Source organism: Drosophila sechellia, chromosome 2L, assembly GCF_004382195.2.
Source record: "Drosophila sechellia strain sech25 chromosome 2L, ASM438219v1, whole genome shotgun sequence".
In the NCBI taxonomy this organism is placed as follows: domain Eukaryota; kingdom Metazoa; phylum Arthropoda; class Insecta; order Diptera; family Drosophilidae; genus Drosophila; species Drosophila sechellia.
The window spans coordinates 18,260,133-18,278,618 of record NC_045949.1 but is presented as its reverse complement, the minus strand read 5'-3'; the positions used below and the strand labels follow the sequence as shown (position 1 = coordinate 18,278,618).

Sequence of the window (18,486 nt, the reverse complement as noted above, 5' to 3'; positions counted from 1 at the left end):
CTAATTTTCCCAAAACACAGCGGAAAATACACGGCAAGTGCTAAAAATGAAAGTGATAAACACTCGAACGCGTTTTAAAGTTGTCAATGCCCCGACCGACAGCAGCACCAATAAATAATAATCAACAAATTGGAGGGAGGAACTAAGAAAGCTCCTTACACTTCAACAGCGAGGATGGCGGAATTTGTCCGGGACACGCAGGAAGTTGCTGTGGAAATGTATCGCGCATCCGCCGAAGCTCTTTGGCACACTTTCGGCCAACTTCTGGCAGGCAGGGCCAAAAACTTTGCGCTGGCAACTTTGTTTGTTTGGGTTCTGTCGCCGTTCAAAGAACCATTTCGGTTGGGGGCGGGGCAGAGGAGGAGTGGCACTGCAACATTAACACGGTTATCTATAATTTACACGCACGGGGGCAAGCGGAGCCTCCTAACTGCGGTGATTCTGGCTGCCTGATGCACATTTATTGTGCTATTACTTTTCTGGCCCCACGATGTCCCCTGCCCGTTTGCCCCAAAGGCAAACGACTTTCCTCCCTTGAGTGTTTTTTTACGTGTCCTGGTCTGGCGGCCAAAAAAAGTTTTCAGCTACAGTCAGGGGCGTGATATTAGCAACAGGATATATTTATTAAAAAAAAGTTCCAATAATAGCAGTTCTTTTATTGGGATTTATGAAAATGCGTAGTATATTTTTACAAAGTAAATACAATTTTTTTCCTTGTCCTCGATTTAAATATTTTTTGATTGGTACAAATAATAGTACCCTTAACACAATTGTTTTATTTTTGTTCACCAGCTTATAGATTTTTGTTAGTTGCTGTTTGCTAACTTTTATATATCTTCCAGCAAAAGATTAATTGCCTCACTTCCCCAGCTCCCCGAAGTTGGCAAATATATTTAATGCCGAGATTTATGTGGGTTCATTACGACCACCCATCAGCGTCCCTAGGAAACCAGCCCGAAAGATATCTTACACCCATTGGGAGCAGAGGACAATCGGTCTATGCATGTATATCGAACATTTTGGTCAAACAATTAAAAAAATATTGTCCCTTCTTCGCCATATCTTTTCTCGTCCCTGTTGGGCCACTTTTTATTGTTGTCAAGGCAGCCGGCTGCCAAATGAATTTTTAATGTCACCCCCAACTGTCGCCAACCAACCTCGAATGGCCTTCGAAATATCGAACGGCAAGTTCAATGTCAAGTTTGTTTCGTACCACGCGGCGTATGCGTAATTTCCGTTCTACCCGTTTGCCATGATTTCAGATTTTATTAATGGCCTCGTGTCTACTTTAAGCTAATAATCGGTAAAAGCAAACATGAGAATAGGAAGAAAAATAAAAGCAAGCTATTATTTATGGCAATCATACTATATGTGTCCATACAAATTGCCCAATTAATTTTAATTTGCGAAAAATGGGTAAGAGAAATTGTCGAAATGAATTTAAATTTTCATGTAGGAAAAATAGTACAGCTAAATAAATGAAAATGACAACTTAAGCTTTACTTAAAGTTTCAGCTTCAATAAAACGAACCAACAAATTAAAAGGTCTTAAAACAAAAAACAAAACTCGGTTAAAATATCAAAAATCATTTGCAGGTCAAGCGAGGGAATCTAACCAAATCCCCGGGGGATTTTTGGTGAAAACATGTTTGAAGAACTGTCACAAAATTTCATATTTCACTTTATTTGTGACAAATGTTTGAAATTGACAGCCATAAGAAATAAACGAAATAAATCAAAAGTGGGTGGGGATTGCGAGGATTTGTATGGCCAAAAAGTAATTTTAGATGCCAATAGACGCCTACACCGTAAAAATAGAAAGCAGAAATTATAAGAAATAATAATATTAACTGAAAGATTATTAAGCACAGGAAACGGCTTTCTCTCGAAACCAGCGATCTAAAACTTCGAATTATAGGGAAAAAGTAAGAATCGACATGATTTTCCTCTGCGTGCTGGAGATGGCTGGAAAATCCCACACACCACCAAGACTTTTCATCGTGGGACAGGTCAGTGAAAATGTTGGACATGTCAGCAGAGTCAGAGAGAAATCAAACAAAATTGCCGTGCATGTACTACAATTGAAACCGTTAGCGGGGCGGTGGGCGTGGCCGCCTAACAATGCCCAGTTTTGAAAAAGAAATGGAACAACAATGCAATGAGCAACAGATACAGGTTGGTTGGTTGGCTTTGAGGCCTTTATGTTAATTTCTGATTCGTTTCCAGTTTGTTTTCCCCTGACCTGCGCTTTATGGAAACCCACTCAAGTGCATCCGCGCAGGAGTGGCAGCGCGTAAGAGCAAACGTGCTGTGATTTAATTTTTTCTGTGACGGTCGGCGGCAAACAAAATAATTCAACATACATACCTATAGTGGCTATTACGAGCAGCAGGAAAATGCTTGGAAAAACTCAATTAAAATGCACAAAGCCTCTCGTCTCGCCTGACCTCTCGTTTTGCTGGCTCCTTTCCATTTTCCGAGGACAAGCAATTATCGCTGTTGCTGTGCCGTGCGCACGTATGTGGATGGATCAAAAACTGCTTCAAGTCAAATTGAATTTGTTATTAAAACCCAAATTTACACGCCGCATTCTGATGACATATCATCATCCATCCTCCTGCTTCGCTGGAAGCCAACTTCAATTTCAAACGCAGACGATGGAGCTAAGTTGACGTGGTCGCAAATCGCGAGTTTCCACATTCCCTGCGTTGCTAACACATGGAAAACGGAAAATTTTCATCACAACAACCGAATATTTTTTCGCATAAACATGCAAATTTATCACTCAAACGCAGATCTCATCTTTCCCGCCCGTTGCACTCATCTGCTGAATGAGTAATTTGCATGTAAATATATAAAAGCGAGCACATACTATTTTCCTGTTCGCTTTTTAGCATTTGTTCATGAACTTCGCCGTTGACGAGAACAACAAACTGTCATACAAAGCTTTGCCATTGTTCAAGGAAATTTCGCAAAACGATGGAGAGGGGGGCGGTGAAAGGGGAGCCGGACTATTGCCTTCAAGTGACTAACAAGTTTCGTTTACGTCGTATCTGCACTTGGATAAAATAAATACGCTGACGAAAGTAGATTTTATTAATAAAAGTCTCAAAACAACAAAATATATGATCACAGACTAACTCAGCCACATTGATGATCTAACTTAGATCATCTAAGGCATTGAAGGCACAAATATGTAAAACAGAGATGTAACTTTACATTACGAAATGTATATTTAAAACTCTTGTTTAGATTTCCCAATGTATATTTTGTATATTTACGCTACATTTCTATACATGCATTATGGTTCTCACTCAAGTTTCATTGCGCTCTGGGGAACAAGTTTTGATTGATGACCAAATTGAAATGGCGAACACAATATTTACGTAATAATTCGGTGAAAACGCACAGCAAGCCCGTGTATTTGGGTGGGGAAATGTATACTACAGCTTTATTTCAACGAGTCGTGGAATAATTACATTTTATTTGTGGGAAAACGAACAGCACATGGAAGTGAATTGACACGTGTCTGTTGGCAATAATGCAAAACAAATGCTTCATGACTTCGTGTACGTGAACATTATGAATCACAGGCATTTTTAAACATTTGTTCATTTGGATGACTAAAAGCCAATAAATATGAGCTTGAGGGGGCGGGTATGACATATCAACAATAAAAAAAGGTTAACAAAAAAGCTAGCAAGAAATCAAAATCCGAATAAGCTGCTTAACATTTTTTCTGCAGAATTTAAATGGCGTTAATGCACTTATTTATGGTTTTTATTATAGTTAAGGTTGGTTGATTTTTAAAGTAATGAGCTCAATAATTTAATGATATATTGGATGGGTTAATAACGTTTTAAATTAAAATTATTTCTATGAATTGTTAATAAAAGTGAGAAATCATGGTGTTAGTCTCTGTAATTACGTGTATACATGTTTCTGCTTAAATTTTAAACCTTTAATTTGAAACCCAGTGTGCATAAAATCACCGTGACGGTTGGCAAAAAGACGTCAGAATATTCTGGCCAGGCTTAAATAATTATTTTCTTGCAATATTTTGTGCACCTCCAGGATCTGCCAAGTCACTCAATTGCCTCAAACGAAAAAAGCCCTCCTGTACTTGTATTTCGCAACTTCATTCAATTTGTGGCATGACTTGCCGCTGTTGCGGCTGCGACTGTTGCTGCTGCGGCTGATACTGCTGCAAGCCATGTTGCTGATGAGCCACGCCAGCAAGCTGTTGCTGTATTGAGTTGGCAGAAGCCATCGACTGGAGTCTGCCAACCTAATAAGGAAATATTGAAATTGTTTTTGGCAAACACTCAATTGAAAAGGACCCATCGAATTGTGCACCCAATGAACTTGCGACCCAAACTGCAACATAGATGTGGGAAATTGTGCAGAACGACTTCGCGTCGGATACAAAAATTTATAAATTTGTATGTGAGCGCAGATACACGGGCTCATTTAAATCAAATTCCCACAGGGCTCGTCAATTATGTGGAGCAGCAACAAGTGGTTACCTGTAGGATCCCCTTTTGCTCCATTGCTGTGGAAAATTGCCTCCGGTGCGACAACAGCGGCAACTGCAATGCATTTTAGCCTCGTTTTTTGTTACCCTTTTTACACAATTTACATTTTTTTCAACTTTGGCATGCAATGGGCGTGATTAACAACTTCCCCTTGTCGCCGAGGAGTGAAGTGAGTGGATGATGGCAAATTGCCTTGATTCACTTGGTTAGGCATGGAAACTGTCACTTTCGAGGCAACCTGGCTAAAACGCTAACTGCTCGATAAAGCCATGGAAAAACGAGAGACTGCGTTATGCGTAATGGAATTAATGACTGATTGACACACCAATCGTTATAAAAGCCTGGCTCCCTGGTAACTAAAGTCTTAAATTACAAAACAATAAACGATGGGAAGTGAGTCCATGGGAGTGGTTAGCTTGTGGGCTTTCGTTGATTGACTATTTCCTTTTTTATCAACCATGATTTGTCGGGGATTTTTATATCTATAAACCTATATAAATAAGCAATCTTGTACTGCAGACTTTGTTAGTCTAGTTACCTAACCTTGCGAATGAGGAATCTGTTGTCAAGTGTTCACCTTTTGTTCTACCCGGAAATGCGTAACCGCATTGGAAATCATTGCCCCAAGATCCATTGATAATGCTACCCATTGGAATCCATTGAAGCGACACCGATGACATGATTTTAAAATAGTAAATATTCTTATCAACGAATACAATAAATCAGAATACATTTGTCAGATGGGAACGTGAAACGAAAAAAGTAATGCAGATATGGACTGGTTAATGCCCATTAATTTGATTAGTATTGAAAACATGAACATTTCATTTGCTAAAATATTGCTTAGTGCAGCGCTTTGTCTTGAAGTTTTCCTAGAATTGTTGAAATATTTGACAGATGTTATATCTTTCATGTTTAGCTAATAGCCTGATAGATACATCAGCATAATGGGTATTTTTTTGGGTACAAAAACTTGCTCCAGACTTTGATAATAACATGGTACAGCCCAGGGGCTGTATAAATTACTATCAGTCCGTTCAGAACAGCCATAAAGAGAAACAGGGAGATAACTGAAGGCGAATGTGATGTGATAGTATGCTCGGAATTTTTTTGTTCGATTTTTTCCCTCCCGATTTTGTTCGAATTTCGGTTTTGTTATTTTTTGGTCAGACAAGATTGACTTGCAGTTGTTGCCAGTTGCCAGACGAGAAGAGCCGTGATTCGATCGCGACTTTCGATTTCGTTTGGCATCTTCATCATTATCAATATCATTATCATTATCGCTATCATCCGCACAGGGGCTGCCAACTCGCAGTAATTATCTGCATCGGGGCAGACGTCCTCAGAGAATCGGCTTTAGTTTTCCAGACCTCAGGCACCACCAGTCTGTCAGGGCACCTCGAAGTCGCAACATCATCAACATAATGTGGCTGCTGTTGCCTATTCTGCTATATTCGGCGGTATTCCTCTCGGTTCGCCACATTTACAGCCACTGGCGACGCAGGGGATTCCCCTCGGAAAAGGCCGGCATTACGTGGAGTTTCCTGCAGAAGGCCTACAGACGGGAGTTCCGACACGTGGAGGCCATCTGTGAGGCCTACCAGTCGGGGAAGGATCGGCTTCTGGGCATCTACTGCTTTTTCAGGCCTGTTCTTCTGGTGCGAAATGTGGAGCTGGCCCAGACGATTCTGCAGCAATCGAATGGACACTTCAACGAACTGAAGTGGGACTATGTCGCGGGTTATAGCAGGTTCAATTTGCTGGAGAAACTGGCGCCCATTTTTGGAACCAAACGATTGTCCGAGATGTTCGGGCAGGTCCAGAAAGTAGGTGATCATTTAATTCGCCATCTGCTGGACAGGCAAGTTCAAGGATGTCCACTGGAAGTGGATCTCCAGCAAAAACTAAGAGTGTAAGAAGAGGCTCAAGTGTTCTCGGCTTAAACACAGTTACAGAGTTAATATTTCTTCCCCTCTTAGTTATTCCGTCAACATAATTGCCAATCTGATTTACGGCCTGGACATTAATAACTTTGAGCACGAGGACCACATCTTGACCAGCTACCTGAGCCACGGTCAGGCTTCGATACAATCCTTGTAAGTACACATAATGGGAAATCCCACTTAAAGCATACCTACTATTCCATCCTACCTTCAGCACTTTGGGTCGCCTGTCGCAGAAATCTTCATATACCTACCGCTTAAGAGATCTCATTAAACAAAGCGTCGAGCTACGTGAAGATCAAGGGTTGATACGCAAAGATATTCTACAACTACTAGTCAGATTTAGAAACGGCAATGAAGTTAGTGGCGATAAATGGCAACTGGAACCGGTTAATGGTATATTTTGAAGTTTAAATTGTGAAAAGCAGTACTAATTCGTTATTTCTAGAAGCAGACAAACTGTTGTCCATCAAACGCTTGGCTAAAGTTGCCGAGGATCTCTTGAAAGTATCTCTAGATGCCGTGGCTTCAACTGTAACCTTCACCCTCTTGGAAATCCTGCAGGAACCTTTAATAGTGGAAAAACTGCGAGCGGAAATAAAGGAGCTGAGCAATGAAAATGGCCAGCTCAAATTTGAAGAGCTTAATGGTCTGAGGTATATGGACATGTGTCTGAAAGGTATGTTTAATTTTGAGAACTTAATAAGAGATGTTTGAGTGATTATGACATTATTAACTTTACAGAAACGCTTCGCAAATATCCACCTCTACCCATTATTGAACGTGTTTGCCGCAAAAGTTATTCGCTACCCAATTCAAAATTCACAATTGATGAGGGAAAGACTTTGATGGTGCCTTTACTGGCCATGCACAGAGATGAAAAATACTTCAGTGAGCCTATGAAATATAAGCCACTTCGGTTTCTGCAAACTGCCAATGATGTGGGCCAATGTGAAGACAAGACAAAGAGCAATATCTTTATAGGATTTGGCATTGGGGGATCACAGTGTGTGGGTACGTAAAGGATTCAAATTATTTTAGAAATGTTCCGAAAATAATTTTCTCATCCCAATTACAGGACAGAACTTTGCCAAGTTGGTAATTAAAGTGGCCCTGATCAAATTACTTCAAAACTTTCATTTGGAATTGGATGCGAACCAGGTGAAGACCCTTGAAGTTTCCCACCGGCCAGCTCCTTTTATACACACAAAGGATGGGCTAAAAGTCAAATTGAAGAGACGCGAAATAAACACGAAATTTTACAGCTAAACTAAGTTAAGCTAAGTTAAGTTCTTTAATTTGAGCATCTTTTTCAACACTTTGTCGTGTGTGCGCGACACCTGAAATTATGCTATAAATAAAATTCAGTATATTATGGCCACAGTTTCCCCTTCTCGTCCTTGTTGCTGCTGTTGTTGTTTTTGTATATGTCTGGTCGTGTTTGCTTCGTTCGCTTCGTTAACTTTGCAAAATGCCAAAGGGTCCCGGCGCTCACGGTGCGTATACGTAACGTTACACAACACCAAACTCGACGCATTAAATTAGTCATTCCTATGTGCCCCCGTTGTTGTTGTTTACGCCAACACGGATATAAAGACCCGATTCTAGAGAGTGAGATAGATAGATAGGGGGCGTGGCATAGATGGCAGATATCATCTCGGGCGGAAAAGACATGTGCTTCCATTCGAGTTTATCATTAAATTTGATTTGCTTTGTTGCCAATCCAACATGACAGCCGCCTGGATACCAATAGCCAGGCCCCCCACTTGTCTGCCGAAATAGGTATGCTTAAGTCAAGTCCGTCTGTCCACTTCAAGTACTCAACACTTCGAGAAAAAGATTGACGGGAAATTAAATCAGTCTATCAGATCACAAAAACAATCTATAGGAATATGTAATGTAGCTTTAAATCAATAGACCAAAGTTCCTTTCACAAATTAACTCCGCATGAAAATCACCATTACTTTTGCCACTAAACTTATTTTCCCCCAGTGTACCCATCCAGTTCGAGTATGTTCGCAGGAGTGGCAATCAGGGCCGAAAGGCGCCTCTAATGATGCCGCAATTAGGCCGCATTATGGACACATTTATCATCCACAGACCGGACCGGGCAAACGGAATGCAAGATAGAGATGTCACAAACAAATGACTCTAATGAGTGCGTAAAGTGTTTTACATTAATGAAAACTTTTTGGACGGCCGGCCACAAGCCAAAGTAACCGAAAAGGAAGAAGCGCCATCAAACTAATTGAGCCCGAGCTGGAGATAAGCGTTCCGGGACAAATGACCTGGAAAGAGTCCGAAATCAACGGCAAACTTTACGACTCCTGCTCTGGTCGAAGTATTAAAATTGAAAATTGAAATTCAATCAAACGAACAGGGGTTGCAAGAGTCGTGGGGTTGCACCACCATAGAGCCCATGGACAATTTAAAGCCCCAGCCGGAATAGGATGATAAAATCCACTGGCACGACTACGACAACAGGAGCAAGTGGCGCTCTTCACATGTTTTGACCCAGTTCGCAACAGGCAACAGGCCAAGTGCCGAATATAAATTGCATGAGATGGAGGATGGAAGATGGAAGCTGGCGATGGTGATCCGGTGGCAACTCCCTTTGGCGCAATCTTGGCTGCCATTGTCCTGGTTACATTTTAACATTACTCATTCCACATTAAGCGCTCAAAGCGCCACCAGCCTCGCCCGAAAAACCGCACAATTCCAGTTTAAAAAGTTGTGCATAAATTATACACAGCGAGGAGTATACAATTTTCATTTCTCCTAGCATAAATTATGATTTATTTCACCCAGGGGACAACAGACAGGCTCCGTGTACTGCTAATTTCCATGTAAAGTTGTTGTCCAATTAGGGTTATTAACTTACCATAATTTCAAGATCTGTTTTCGGGGTTAACTGCAAGGAGATAGAGAAACGAAAATGGCATCGATTAATCAAGTGCACATTTATGGAGCTGTGCCATTGAACTTTTGATGGCAAAACGCAACCAGATTGCAATTGAACAATGTTTGAGATACATTTGTTACAAACAAGCGTCAGATCGCTGCTGTCCCCTTTAATTAGCCTATTGACATATGACTTTTGGCTTGGCTTTTATTGTTTTTGCCCAGCCAAAGTTGTGCAACACTGTACACTGCTTAGGTAAAATCACTTTAAAAGCATTTAAGTGGCTTAACTAGGGGAATTATTTGTTATGCGCTAGACAAACAGAAACTTGAGCGTTTTGTATCGTTCAATTTAAGCCCACAAATATGCCAAATATTTGCATAATAAAAACAGAAATTTCTTTACACAACAAAGAGGCGCTCTCAAATAATAGGGCTATTATTTTAGCAGTTTTCAATAGCTGAGCAAAGTTACGTAAATTATATAAAATGTGTTTAAAATAAAAAAAATGCTTAAAAGAAGCCCGCACATTTTTTCGCATGGTCTTTATTTTCTTTAATAATTATACCGACTTTAATTTCAGAAATTTGTTCTGCTTTTTTTGACAACTGCAATTATCTTCGCTAATTGGATGAGAACTTTTCTCGTTCAAAAACTTTCCCACTTGCATGGCTAAGAAAACAATTTAAGTGGCGGTCATCTCATGAGCTTATATGTATGAATGAAACCTCTTCACACTTCACCCCCTCACATAAGAATTTGCCCAACTTTGCCCCGAAAAAAGATAAAGTAACCAACGACCTCGGAGGTCAGCAGTAATAAAACCAAGTAAATGTTTGGCCTTTAATTTTGCTCTCTCTTCCTCTCTCTCTGTTGTTTTTTATGAATATTTGTTTAACAATTAAAGCTGGCAAGGGTGTTAGTCTGCGTGGTTGTCATGTATGAAGATTATGATCACCAAGAGCTTGAAGAATAAGGAAAACTGGAGAATTTCAGAAAAGCAGTTATTCGGCTTACTTAACAGCTAGAAGTAAAGCTTCTACACTAAAAAAAATATATATATGCATTATGTGAGCATGAAATAAAAGGATATTAAATTTAGTATGACGTTTTTAATATAAAAGTTTTTTTCAATATAAAAGTATGATTAAAGAACAAGTGTTTTAAAGCTTTACAATTATTTTCTATCCATGCCTGATTACTTTACACTACAACTCTAAATGCTTAGTTCCTTTTAAAGAGGCCGCACTGTCTGCTGATTCAGTTGGTTTACTTTTTCAATTTGTGTGCGCTGCATTCACATAATTGCCGCATGGAGTTGCATGATGTCTGCGTGCTGCATCCGCCTGCCGCCCTTCAAACTGCACATACATACACATATGTACGTATGTACATATGTATGTGGGTGCATCCACATCATCCATATATAGATCATCTTTGTTCCGAGGAGAGAGTCGAGGATGTTTGAGGATGCCGCTGGTGTTTGCGTGCAGCTGTTTGTTGTTACTATTGGCGGCTGTGTGCAGTTGCTTTAATTATTGTCAGCCAAACTGTCGCGGCCACCAGTCGCATGTGTAATTTGTTTGTCTGCCTCTTTTCATATCGGTTGCTTTGCTTTTTTGTCGGCTGCTTCGTCTTCTTTGCACCATATTTTTATCTGTTTCCGACTCTTAATTAATTTATGGCTCTGTCATTTTGGCGGGTGCTTAAATAGTGCGTCGAATTTGGGGCTTGTGGGTGGCACTGCATTTTCTGCTTATCTTACATTCAATTAAATTATACATTGAACAAATAATTAACTGCATTAAGCTTAGTTAACCTTAAAATAGAATCTCGGTTTTAAGTTCCGGTTTTCGCTTGCCAGAAGCGCAACCTTCCTAATGGCCAAAATCATTTAGCCTTCACTTTCAATTACCCGGCGTAACGAAGCGTCGAGAGCATTTATCAAAATGCCAAACTAGATAACTTAATTAAAGCCCCAAAATCAATCTGCATATATATGGGGCCTGACAAAATCAAAATCTCAGCAGCACCACCCACCGCCCACCGCCCCACGCCGCACAAACAATGGGAAGCAACGGCAAACAACAACATCCGCTTATCGCGATAAATCAAAGCCACGAGTGTTGTTAATTTTCCAAGAAAATTTTGGTTATACAAAGTTTCTTTCGGGGCCATAAAGGAGCAAAGGAGAAATACGTGCGTGAGTGTGCGTGTGGTAATAAAAACAACTTGAATTTATGTTTTCACGGCGGAAAAATTATCTTAAGCCCAGAAAGGGGGAGCTGGATATGGAAACTTCTTGCTCACTTTGGGGTCCAAACTGAATGGCAGTCATGTGTGAGTACAGACAACATACCATTTTTGTAGCCACGACGACAAGCGAGTTGCTAATTCTAATTAAAAGCAACAGCAACTGTGGGGGGAAGTCTGCAACACACTCAAGCAGAAAATGATCAACTCCGCGGAGAGATGCGCAGATGAAGATATTAACTAAGCTTCTGCTAGGCTAGACCAAAAGATGTTTCTTGAAGAAGAAAAAAAAAAGCAGGGAGGAAGTGAGCAAACCCCTGCTACCGCAGGCCAAAATTAAATTGTGCACATTTCCGTGGAGCGGAAATTGCCCAAGTTTGTCACTTGGAATGAGTGCATACGGAATCTGGGATGTGCGTACATACATAATAGAATCGCCATCCATGAGTTTCCTTTCCGCAAATTGAAATTCATATCATTCACTTTAATGCGAAATAGCACTCCGCCCCCTCAGAATTCTGAACAAAGCACGCAGGTGTAAATTATGTATTGAAATTGTGGCAGTTTTGGTTTACATTTTAAAGCCCCAGAGCGGTGAACAAAACGTTTGCCGCGCCATAATCACTTCCATTGCATTTAACCAGAAATTAGCGGATGCTGTGACCTGTGCGCAATTTGCACTCATAATTAAATTAAATGCCTAATTAATTACCATTAGGCGCGTGCATCAACTGCAAATGTGCCAAATGTAATCCAAATGAACATGTATGCTGCACAGTTGTGCACGAAGTTATTTAATTTATGATCGAATATAAATCAAATCAATAGTTGAGCTAAATTATGACAATGCCACACCGGATGGCCCAAAAGCACAGGTGTGTGTATAGGTGTAAAATGTTTAAAGCATTCCTTTAAAGTTTAACATATTTTACACAATTTGTTGGATTAACCCTGCTGAATTGCACTTTCTAATCGAAGTAAGTGTTCTGTGTGCAGCTGTTCTAACTTCCCAAATATCCGTCTTCTGCTGAAAGCATTATCATGTAAAACATAAACTCCTTTTCCTGCTAAAATTGTCTCTCCTTTAGGTTAAGCTGCCGAAGTTAACCCCATAAAATCCAGGCCAGTCATCAAATTGGCTCCTCCAGCGGCTTAGCTCTTCATGAACCGGATGAACCTTTGACTACCTAATTCCGGTTGCAACATGCATGTATCTATATCCATTGCCCACAGCCCTGCAGCTGATCCTTTGGCTGGAAATATTCACAACTCCTTCGTTGCCTTCTCTAATTTACTTCACTGCTGCGACTCATAACTCAATGCCCGACTCCTCCCACTTCGTGACTCTGATAAACCTAAGCCACATCCAGATGCATTGACAAAATTTCACTCTGGACGGGAGATGGGAGATGCGGGTCCCTGCTGCTGTGGATTGCAAATTGCGAAGCTTTGGAGACCCGACGACTGCAGTTGGTTGCAGATGCAGCTGCAGAAGTGGGAACCTTTGGGTGGTTGGTTGGTGGGAGCTCAGGCTCTTCTTCAGCGCCCTGTCACATGCCACATTCTGGCAACTCTTTTTGGTACAGGGTATGCAACAGCGCAGGGTATACAAGTACTTTTCAACAAAGTTAGTGTTAAAAAAAAGCAACCTAACCTTTGTGAGATACTAAGTAGCTCAAATAAAATATGCAACGTTACAATTAGTTACTATAAAGTCCGATGTAACCAAAGGGGTATCCTACAGTCTACTACCAAGACTCTCGAAGTTTTATCTTGTCGGCATGATTTTCGCAATCAGTGGAAGGCAGCTTGAACCGCTGAAGTTGTTGCATTTGTTGGCGTTGCATGGTTTGGCGTGACATTTGGCTCGCAGAGGAATCCGGGAATTGCGGAGCAGGGACATGGGACACGAGATTGGGAGTCATCTCCTTCTCGACATGCAGCATAATCTGGCGTAGCTTTATGCCCTGGGCTTTTTTCTGGGTTTCGATGTCACACGATGTGTAACGCCGTTGCCAAATGATGCGCAATTCACAAGTGAAACTAATTTTCCGAACGACAACAAAGTCAATTTTCCATCTAATCCGAAAGGGGCAAAAGTGGGTACAATGTTTATGGTGCCATCGCCTTAAACTATGTCAAATGCCGTTCAATTAAGTTTTCGCTTGCACAATGATAAGGAAAACCTGCCCACTCTCGCCGCCGACTCATAACAGTGACGCCAAAGGGTATTAACACGGCTTTAGGGCGGGGGTTTTGGGGCCAATCGAGGGGCGTGGCGCAGTGGCCCGGGGCTCTGGAGCATGTGGGAACATCAGATTGATAGCGTCGCTAAACAACACAAAACTGAAAGACCCCAACGGGCTGGTCTAGCTCCCTACTTCTAATCAAGCACGTAAATAAAGTTAAGGTTTACGTACATATATGCATGAAAGGGACACAAAAGCACAAAGGGGATGCAATTTATTTAGGGAAAATGAAGTTAGGATACCCTAATTTGGAAAAAATTTATTAGCTTTGAAAGCGTTCTGAAAAAATGTGACTTTTTGATGTGCTAAAATGAATAAAAATCGTTTACAATATGTGCTGTAAACAAAGTCATTCATAATCACAAACTAAAATTGGTTGGAAGATAGTTTTGAAAAAATAAATCTTATACTAAATTAAACCTCATGTCTAATATTTATTCGACACTTGCGGCAATAGTTACATCATAATAATAATAAAATCTCTTTCCAAATTTAATATACCCTTAGTAGCAAGCACAGCCAATTGTTAGAAGCTCGCTGAAGGGCTGGGATTGCCTTTGGGCTAGTCATCATCAGATTAATGGGGTTAAAACACACACACACTCTGCCCTCAACAAAGGCGGCCAAATGACAACCTCAGGTTCCATTCTCCCCCTATATATAGAAAAAGGTATAAGTATGTGACGGGGCGTTTGAAGGGTCTGATGGGTGGTTACTGGAGGGATCCGCTGTTGCTGCCACTGTTGCTGCCCGGCGGCGAAGTACAATAAAAACTGCTCCAACGTTGCATGTAACATTTGATTAGCCTGTGGAAGGGGCACCGTGCGGTCGCATGGACTGGATGGCCAACGGAGGGGCACAAAAATGAGCAGCATATTGCCGCTCGGTGCACTTGGGGCAATGGCAATTAGAGGTTAACTTGAAGTACTCTCGCCCACAAACAACCACTGCCATCTTCTTCCTATTCCTGCACAACCATAGTTCCGGACAAGAACTTATTCAGAACTGACTACAGTGGAGCTTCATTGTGGGCAACTGACTTTAAGTTCGCTTAACAAATTTGAAGCAAAAGGAGTGACAATTTGCAGCATCACTTTTACTGGGATCTTCACATTGTGACAATGCATTTTAGTAACATTTACAGCACTAACAAATATAATACGTATTAAGTCACAAAAGTTTGACTGTACTCTGCCAGGAAGCAAAGGAAGTACATGCTTATATTGTTAGTTTGGTTAATATACGACTTGTTCCGTTTCGGCCCATTTACACCCAAGCACAATGTTAACTTGGTGATACGCTCCCAACATTCTTGGGAAATTTACTTGTTCCTCCACCTAAAACTTCAACTTGGCTTGTGTTCGAGTGCAGTGATGTATTTTGAAGGGGGGAAATGTGATTGTAGTTTCTGCGGTCACAAGTGAAAACTTGGAAGTTTCGTTAAATATATTTGCCGGGCAAGTTTATTATAGAAGTTTGCCAACTTAAAGCTGCGGAAATGGTTTACCTAATCGGGAATCGGGCGTGAAATGATCAAAGGTGGCGGGTTATAAATTTACAACTTGGTGTAAACACATAAAACTGGTTAACCACTTGTTTGTAAGTGAAAACAAGAGGTGAGTAGGTGGTATTATAAAAAAAACAATACCTTCTTCAAAGTTGTCACTGCTCAGATTGCATTTAAATCGATTGAAAAATCCAATTTATCCACGGCCAAATCCGTTCTTCAAAATCAATCAAGCCATCCAAAAAGGAAGAGCTCTGAGATTTATCCCAAAATATCCTCGCTACTTCCTTACCAATTTACCCCCATACTTCTGACTTTTCCACAACCCATCCACCGCAATTTCGCACAGCAGACGGCTCAAGTTTTCCACGTGAAAAATGGCATCATAAGAAAAGTTATTGTCTCTGTTGTTGCCCAACTCGACAGAAGTACAGTGAAGCCCCCCACTGGCTACGGTGAACCCTTCATCTGCACTGGCATGGCAGCGTCATCGTCGAGAGTTTATTATGCAATGGCAAAAATTTAGTGCCATTTGTTGTCAACGCGGTGAATGCAACAAACGGCGGAACGAAAGGAGTCAGTGGTGAGCATTAATCGGGCATATTAACTTCAATGTGATTTTAGTTCTCCAGAATAAGATATGAAATTTGACCGATTTTAAACCGATCCTAAAAAATATCTGAATATCTTATATTCAGAACAGTTGGAGTCTAGACCAATCAGTTTTCCCTATAAACAGTTGAGTAATAAGAAACTTGTAGTTCCAATCCTTTTTATTTGCACCTAAACTAGTTAAAGATACATTTTATCTGGTGGCATCACTGAAAGCATGAACGAAGTTTTGCCATTACAATGAGAGGGGGTGCGGGGAGTTCGTCTGGGAGCTGACTGTTCACATTTGTGCAGCCATAGCTATTGTAATGAGTTTGTGAGCCAAGTCGAGAGACAATCCAAAGGCAAGGCAACGTAAAATGTTGCAATATGTAAAATTAACATCGCCTTGATTGTGGGGACTTTGCGAGACGAGCGAAGAAGTTTGTTGGCCATAAAGTTCGGAAGTCGAAAGGGTGTCTCTATGGATGGGAATGACTGAAAAACAGCACTTACCCCCCATTTTTGCCATCAGCACTGAAAACTGGCTACAAATTTGCCACTAATTGCAGCTGGAGAGGATTCAAAAAACTCATAAAACGGCACGAAACGGAAACCAATTTCGTTTGACAATGATTGTGTGCGATTGATTGATTGACTGATTGATGAACTGGCCAAATTGCTGGACGTGTCGCTGTACGATGTCCAATTAAGACCGAATTAATGTGGAATGAAATCTATGTTAATCAAAGTCGTCAAAATCAAATTTGTTCGTCGTATCGAAAACAAAAGTGAAATTCCATAGCCAGCGGTCACTGCGATCTCTGCGGTTTTACCTTCTGAATTTTACCACCACCGACTTTGGAGATCAATGTTCGGAGAAGAGTGAAAGTCAAGTCCAAACATTATGTTTTATGGTCTGGGACACCTTTTTTCGCCGGCCAACTCTTTCTTTGATTTGTTGTCTTTGTCGTTGCGTTTGAGTTTATTTAAATTTTGTAAAAGAAACCACAAACAATTAGCTACGCCCACGTCGGGGGTAAAATTATACCTAAATCGCAGAAAGGGTGGAGTATTGCCTTGCAAAATTGTAATTAAATTAAGACACAAATTAAATGATATGGTAATAATGTTTTGGGGCCATATTCGATCTTCAGCTTTAGCAAATTGAATTAAAGTCAGTACTTGATTCGGAAAAATCCCCCTTAATCACCATCAAGGCTACGCCTTTGCCGAAGTTCAAAAATAACTTTCTTTTACCAGCCCCCATAAAATTTAAGAAGATCTCATTCATTGTGTGGCCTTCGCCGTCAGCGACAATAAGGCTAACATACAAAATTATAACACAATATAAGAAATGCTTTTAAATCCGACAATGCAAGTCACACAATAGCCCATCCAAGTACAATTAACTTAAATTTTTCTGCTTCTTCAGCTAGACCTTCAAATTGTTGAAAGCGAAACTTAAAAACGCCGAATGCCAAAAACATTTTGCCGACCATTGGAAAACCAACTCGAAGACCAATTGTCTTGGGATGTGTGCGGGTGTGAACTTAAATGTATTGGGAAGTTGGCCAAATGTTTGTAAGTCGGCTAAGCCCCCGTGTCAATCCATCAATCACTCGGCCAATTCCTAATTAGCATGCGATTCATGGGAAAAATTGAAAAGTGTTGGTCAAATTTTAAATGTCATGCTCGCACTTGTTTTCGTATTTGGCGGCTGGGGATTATATAGACATTATATGGACTTGTGTTCAAGGGCCCGAAGCCCAGAAACGTGAGTCGAATTGCAGAGTGCGAATTCACATATTACTAAGGTCATTCCGCTGTATGTTTGTTTTGCAAATGCCGAATTAACATTTATTATGCGTGTGTGAAAATCATTTTTGTTGCCGGCCAACGTTGAACTTTCCTTTTAGCTGGCTTGTGTGAACAGGGGAACAAGTTCTCGTCCACCTGCCACGCCAAAAATCATTATCATCGAAGAAAACCTGATTCCGGACGCGTGTTTCCTGTTCGCAAGGCCTAAAACAAGTTTCCATCTTTTTTCACCAGCATCGCAACGCAATGAGTTAAACATTCCTTTCCTTTTTGGCCAACACTCTCCAGAAATAATTAAAAACTCTGCTCTGAGATTTATCGAAACAAGGAGCCCATCGAACCGCATTCCAATCAAGCAACTTAACCGATAAGAAAGAACATTTGGGGTACACAAATCGAGTTTCGAGTTACTTGCCAACGCCAAAGAAACCAGCCAAGCCCTATTGATGTTGCCATGATATATGGTGTAGGGGGAATAAAAGTTTCGTAACGAAAGCACTGAAATTGAGTTTGACTTTCGGCAAATCACGTGACATGCCCCAAATATGGAACATCGAAATTTATTTGGCCACATCAACTCCCAATCTATGCAAATAAGTAGAACAAATGCGAATCCATTTTGAAGGCCCTTCCGTTTTTGCTGCCCCAACAACCACAGACAAGATTTATGCGTTTTTCATATTGA

General features: G+C 40.8%; 2 protein-coding genes across 3 annotated transcripts in view; one reads left to right on the top strand and one right to left on the bottom strand.

Moving 5' to 3' along the window:
- Positions 1-18,486, bottom strand: part of LOC6614567 — a 39,838-nt gene that overhangs the window by 2,790 nt on the left and 18,562 nt on the right. The window contains exon 3 of one of the 2 annotated variants that reach the window (XM_032718284.1): positions 9,360-9,389. The exons of the other annotated variant lie outside the window; for it this stretch is intronic. Coding sequence (XP_032574175.1) covers positions 9,360-9,362 — 3 coding nt within the window. The 5' untranslated portion in view covers positions 9,363-9,389. The remainder of the gene's footprint in view (positions 1-9,359; positions 9,390-18,486) is intronic. 2 annotated transcript variants of the gene reach the window in all.
- Positions 5,825-7,861, top strand: LOC6614566 (probable cytochrome P450 310a1). The gene is made up of 6 exons (XM_032718280.1): positions 5,825-6,447; positions 6,515-6,631; positions 6,693-6,874; positions 6,927-7,157; positions 7,223-7,492; positions 7,557-7,861. Exons 1-6 carry the CDS (start codon positions 5,960-5,962, stop codon positions 7,745-7,747), a joined length of 1,479 nt encoding a protein of 492 aa, XP_032574171.1. The 5' UTR covers positions 5,825-5,959; the 3' UTR covers positions 7,748-7,861.